Source organism: Ixodes scapularis, unplaced genomic scaffold (genome assembly GCF_016920785.2).
Source record: "Ixodes scapularis isolate PalLabHiFi unplaced genomic scaffold, ASM1692078v2 PGA_scaffold13__105_contigs__length_92229423, whole genome shotgun sequence".
In the NCBI taxonomy this organism is placed as follows: Eukaryota; Metazoa; Arthropoda; class Arachnida; order Ixodida; family Ixodidae; genus Ixodes; species Ixodes scapularis.
Genome location: NW_024609839.1, coordinates 19929732 through 19935838, shown reverse-complemented (window position 1 = coordinate 19935838; position 6107 = coordinate 19929732). Strand labels below are relative to the sequence as shown.

The 6107-nt window shown below is 51.7% G+C and overlaps 1 protein-coding gene across 1 annotated transcript; it reads left to right on the top strand.

Annotated features, from left to right (window-relative positions):
* The first annotated feature begins 954 nt into the window (after nucleotides 1-954).
* LOC115325102 (intracellular coagulation inhibitor 3-like) lies at nucleotides 955-2154 on the top strand. The gene has a single exon (XM_029985811.2). It carries the CDS (start codon nucleotides 955-957, stop codon nucleotides 2152-2154), a length of 1200 nt encoding a protein of 399 aa, XP_029841671.2.
* The last annotated feature ends 3953 nt before the right edge of the window (nucleotides 2155-6107 follow it).

The following is a 6107-nucleotide window of genomic DNA, read 5'->3' as shown; positions in this document are numbered from 1 at the left end:
CTTTGCCACAGGCTACAGCCAAACATATTTGACAGCTCAAATGGGTGACTGCTAGGGTGCACCCTTCCAGCTTCGCAAAAAATCCACCCGGAGTGCTAGGCTTGGCGAGGGGCCAAAAATCCTGCTTATCCTACGCTTATCCTCTCAGAAGAACCCAATACAAAAGGGGACCCTCCCCCCCCCCCCAGCATAGAGTTAGACAAGAAGGAAAGGGCAAAAAAGAGGGCGAGGAGGGCTTTCCGCCAGGTGGAAGAATATTTCTGCTGGTCCTCCTTTAAGAAAGGTTTCCTTCTAGCCCGTTTAACGACACCATAAAGCAAGCGAAGCAAGCAAGTGCAGTACCTTACAAAAGCTCCGGAAAACTAAATGACAGCATTCGAACACGGATCCCAATAATATGAATACGAAATGAGTATTCTTGGGGCCTGAAGGTTGCGCATTCTTATTTTTACAGATTCCGTGTATCCTTAAATAACAAAATTTAAAAAAAACAGCAATTCATTTGTTGTGGTTATTGTTCTTAAAAGTTCAATTTCGAATCGAAGAAATTTGCACCGCTCAGCTTGTAAATGTAATAAACATCAAAGTACATCTTAAGAAAGGTTTTCTTCTAGCCCGTTTTAATGACGCCATAAAACAACTGAGGCAAGCAAGTGGAGAACCTGACAAAGCTGCGGATAAATAAATGACAGCATTCGAACACGGATCACTATAATATGAATATGAAATTATTATTCTTGGGGCTTGAAGGTTGTAGATACTTATTTTTACAGATTCCGTGTATCCTTGACTGATGAACACGTCACGAGCAGCTATAAAATATACGTGGATATGCGTTGTTTCATTGGCCAAATATTCCGAAGGTTTCCACGATCGAAGAAGCCCATTGTTCATGAACGAATAAATACACACAATAAGGAACGTGGAAAAACAGACGAAAGACCAGTTTCGATGATGCTTGCCGAAAAGGTTTTTCTCGTCTTGTTTGTTCTGCTAGCAGGGGACAGCGAATGCTATGCTGAAGATAGCGACATGAAGCTCGCCCGAGCCCAGAACCATTTTGCCCTCCAGCTTCTCAAGGAACTGTCCAGCGAAGCACCGGAATCGAACATCTTCTTCTCGCCTACCAGCATCTCCGTTGCACTCGCCATGGTCTACGCCGGCGCCAGGGGCAAGTCCGAAGCGGAACTCTCCTCTGCTCTCGGCCACACCGCGGCAGGACTGTCCAACAGAGAATCTATACTGGAGTCTTACAAAAAGATTCTGGCAAAACAGCAGACTGATGACAATGTAAGTTTGATGATAGCCAATGCAGTCTTTGAGGAGAAAACTCTAAAAGTCCTCGAAAGTTACCAGAAGGAGCTCGTTGACACCTTTGCGGCAATGTTCCGGTCGGTGGACGTTGGGGCAGAAAAGTCTGCCATGGAATCCGAGGTTAATGAGTGGGTGAAGAACAAGACCAGAGGCAAGATCTCAGGCTTTCAAATTCCCGCAGACACCGTAATGGCGCTTCTCAATGCCATTTACTTCAAGGGACTATGGAACACCTCTTTCGATCCTAACAATACCTCCCCTCTTCCTTTTCATAACAAAGGATCTGAGGTGGTTATGGTAGAAACCATGACGCGATACGGCAAGGTACCGTTCACCTCTGCACCCGACTTTGAGGCCATAGAACTGTCTTACAAAGGGGACAGACACTGCATGGTAATCGTGCTTCCACATGAAAAAAAGGGACTTCCCAAACTACGGGACGCCATAACTGTCGAGACCATTAAAAAAATCCAGGAAAGTTTGAAAAACGAAACTGTCAAGATTCAACTTCCCAAGTTCAACTTGGAAACGGAGTACGGCCTCATCCCTGCCCTGAGAAAGTTGGGGGTGCGTTCGATCTTCTTCGACGCCGATCTGTCGGGAATCACTGGCGGCAGAGGGCTGAGGGTAACCGAAGTCCAGCACAAGGCAGCCATCGAGGTCAATGAAGATGGCACGGTTGCCGCCGCCGCAACAGTGGTGTTAATTAACAAAAGTGGTCCACCGTCTTTCGCAGTGAATAGACCTTTTCTCTTCTACATCCGCGAAAAGGCAACCGGCCGTGTGCTATTTCTGGGAGAAGTACACGAACTCCCAGCCGCTAAGCCCACCCTTGGCTAGTGCGTTTCTGCACCAACAGGTGGCGATGGGGTCGCCTTTCAGGCCCATGCACGAATGCAATAAATCGTGTGTGGTGGTACTGTGATACAGTGTGGTATTTTTATTTCTTCTAAAATTGATATCCTTGGTCGTTCACTTTTTTCTCGATGCACACGCTCCCTGGGGAACGCGGCCCGTTGCAGATGTTCTCGTGCAATGGAGCAGCTGCCTACGCCTTGAGCTGGCGTCTCCAGGATATGTGGTCCGAACGAAATGTGAAAATCGTTCTGATGTAATGGCGACTCCTATAATCGTAGTCCTCTAGTCCCTTAAAACACAGCGCAAAGGCAGCTGTGGTATACTTGCAGCCTCGTGCCTGTTGTTTCCACATCACCGGCTCGCTCACTGTGGGCATTCAGGCATCTGACGCCCACACGTCTGGCGCCGTTTCTGTTTCTCGTGTGGCGTTCCAAGCGGCACATGACGACAGGTGCAAATCAAGATTTTCTTGAACATGTGTCGCCACCTGTGTTTGATATTAGAGAACTGCAACCTGCCGTAACTGAATAAACAAACGTTTCCGATTAAATAATGAATTTCACTTGTAATCAATCGATATGCAGTTTCCGCATATCTATCGATGTGCAGAAACTGCATATCTATTAAAGTATGAAACATGAAGGTGCTTCATACTTATATGTCTCGTTATTGTCGTTAGGTGACATGATTCTGTTTTCATTGAACGAAAAAATTATAGCATTTTAATTCTTTATTTTAGAGCGCAGCTCTTAGGCGGCCGTTTCAAGCTTGAGTGGCGTCGCCGTTGCCGTCGGCGTAATTGCGCGGTGCATTATGGGTAAATGTTCCCGAAGGAACCCGAGGTTCTACCGAAGGACCTCGGGTTCCTTCGGGAGGACCTCGTGTTCCTTCGGTGACCTCGGGGAGGGGGTGACGTGAACCCCCCCCCGAGGTCACGTGACTTCCCCCTGAGGTCACGTGACCCCATCCCAAGGTCACGTGACCCCGGGTTCCTTGGGGAGGACCTGGGTACCTTCAGTGACCTCGGGGAGGGGGGGTCACGTGACCCCCCCCCCCCCCCCGCGAGGTCACGGACCTCAGGTTTCTCCGGCAGCTCCTCGGGAGGACCTCGGGAGGACCTCAGGTTCCTTCTTTAGGACCTCGGGAGGACCTCGAGTTCTTTCGGGAGGACCTCGGGGAGGGGGGGTCACGTGACCTCCGGTTCCTCCGGGACGACCTCGGGTTCCTCCGGGAGGACCTCGGGTTCCTTGGCAGGACCTTGGAAAGACCTCGGGTTTCTTCAGGAGGACCTCGGGTTCCTTAAGGAGGACGTCGGGAGGACCTCGGGTTCATTCGGGAGGACTTCAGGAGGACCTCGGGTACCTTCGGTGACCTCGGGGGGGGGGGGGGGGGGAGGTCACGTGACTTTCCTACCCCAGATCTCGTGACACCACCTCCTCCCCCGAGGTCACATGACCCCCCTCTGTACCCTTCCCTCCTCCTCCTCAAGAGCTGCGCTTTAGTTCGGCGTTACAGAGTTGTACACGGCTTTCAAATTTTTATTTAAAAATTCAATTTTTGTACAGCTTATTGCTTACTATTTTAACTATTTTATATGTCACCCATGAAACTCGCCGAGAGAAGGTCATCACCAGTGCTACAAGAGGCAATGGTGATGACGTTTAGCTCAATGTTGGCTACACCCTTCACTGCGCTATGGGCTGCACCTCCATTTGGCCGCTAGAGTAAGCCGATTTCGGCAACTTGGTGCGTGGCAACTCACTCAGTGCCACAAAGTAATCCTGGTGACAATTTCTTGGCCGCCATAGCTGGTACCGAGCCAGCCGATATTCACCCGGATCTCCCACCAGCCATGCTTGGAGACCAGTTGACTACCAGCCAGCGGTCTGCGATAAGGGAAATCCTAGCCCAGCACCACATGATTTTTGCACACCACGAAGACGACTTGGGGCATCACGGGCATGCAACATCGCATAGACCTGCTGCCAAATGCCTTGTCTTACAGCCACAGCCCATACAGCTATGCTCCTGAGGACGCACAGTTTCTTGAAAAGCAACTGCAAAACCTCACGGGCCACGGAATTATTCTTCCAGCACCAGGCCCGTGGGTTCCTGTTGTCGTAGTACAGTCGAATCTCGTCAATTCGAACTCGAGGGGGACTGAAAATTTGTTCGAATTAAACAATGTTCAAATGAACGAAAGCTCACTAAATGGAGTACTTACGTGCAGCGCTGCGTTGGGCGGCACATGTGCACTGAGCTAACATATGAGTGACGAGTTCAAGGATATTTATCTTCACCGTTCACAAAAGGAAGCAATCCGTGATGCGTGACTGCGCACGGTTCCTCAGTTGTGAATCAACAAAGATCGCTTGGAGCTTGGAGATCAGCTCTAACGCGGCATCATCATTTTACTGGCAAGAGAAGTAGCGCGCGGTGGTGTACAGCACTTCGAGTGCTCTTCGTGATGCTGTGTTTCTTCGCTATTTCCGTCTTGGAAAGTACGCCTTGGTCAACTTCATGCAGTATCTTTACCTTCGTCTTGAGGTCCTTTGGTGGGCAGTACGTGCCCCGGCTCGCCATAACGCTTCGAATCGAGATAACATCAGTCGCGCGCGCAGCGAAAACACGCCGAACGGCAGCAACGTGCGAGTGCAAGGCAAGAAACGGAACTGTCGGGCTCCCGCCGAAAACACACCGAACCGCAGCAATGCGCGAGTGCAAGGCAAGAAACGGAACTGTCGCACTCCCGCCGAAAACACGCCGAAGAGCAGCGGCGCAGCAAACGTCAGTCGTGCGCCCACCGAAAACACGTCGAACCACAGCAATGCGTGAGTGCAAGGCAAGAAACGGGACTGTCGGGCTCCCGCCGAAAACACACCGAACCGCAGCAATGCGCGAGTGCAAGGCAAGAAACGGAACTGTCGTACTCCCGCCGAAAACACGCCAAAGAGCAGCGGCGCAGCAAACTTCAGTCGCGCGCCCACCGAAAACATGCCGAATCGCAGCAACACGCGAGTGCAAGGCAAGAAACGGAACTGTCGCACTCCCGCCGAAATACGCCGAAGAGCAGCGGCGCAGAAAACTTCAGTCCCGCGCTCACCAAAAGCACTTCGAACCGCAGCAACGTGCGAATGCAAGGCAAGAAACAAAACTTTCGTACTCCCGCCGAAAACACGCCAAAGAGCAGCGGCGCAGCGAACTTCAGTCGCGCGCCTACCGAAAACATGCCGAATCGCAGCAACGCGCGAGTGCAAGGCAAGAAACGGAACTGTCGCACTCCCGCCGAAATACGCCGAAAAGCAGAGGCGCAGCAAACTTCAGTCCCGCGCCCACCGAAAGCACTTGGAACCGCAGCAACGTGCGAATGCAAGGCAAGAAACAAAACTGTCGTACTCCCGCCGAAAACACGCCAAAGAGGAGCGGCGCAACAAACTTCAGTCGCGCGCCCACCGAAAACATGCCGAATCGCAGCAACACGCGAGTGCAAGGCAAGAAACGGAACTGTCGCACTCCCGCCGAAATACGCCGAAGAGCAGCGGCGCAGCAAACTTCAGTCCCGCGCCCACCGAAAGCACTTCGAACCGCAGCAACCTGCGAGTGCAAGGCAAGAAACGAAACTGTCGTACTCCCGCCGAAAACACGCCAAAGAGCAACGGCGCAACAAACTTCAGTCGCGCGCCCACCGAAAACATGCCGAATCGCAGCAACACGCGAGTGCAAGGCAAGAAACGGAACTGTCGCACTTCCGCCGAAATACGCCAAAGAGCAGCGGCGCAGCAAACTTCAGTCCCGCGCCCACCGAAAGCACTTCGAACAGCAGCAACACGCGTGTGCAAGGCAAGAAATGGAACTGTCGCACTCCCGCCGAAAACACGCCGAAGAGAAGCGCTGCAGCAAACGTCAGTCGTGCACCCACCGAAAACACGTCGAAC

Bases quoted from the DNA above. Each gene is read 5' to 3' on its own strand.
- LOC115325102 (XM_029985811.2), top strand. From the start codon at position 955: ATGCTTGCCGAAAAGGTTTTTCTCGTCTTGTTTGTTCTGCTAGCAGGG.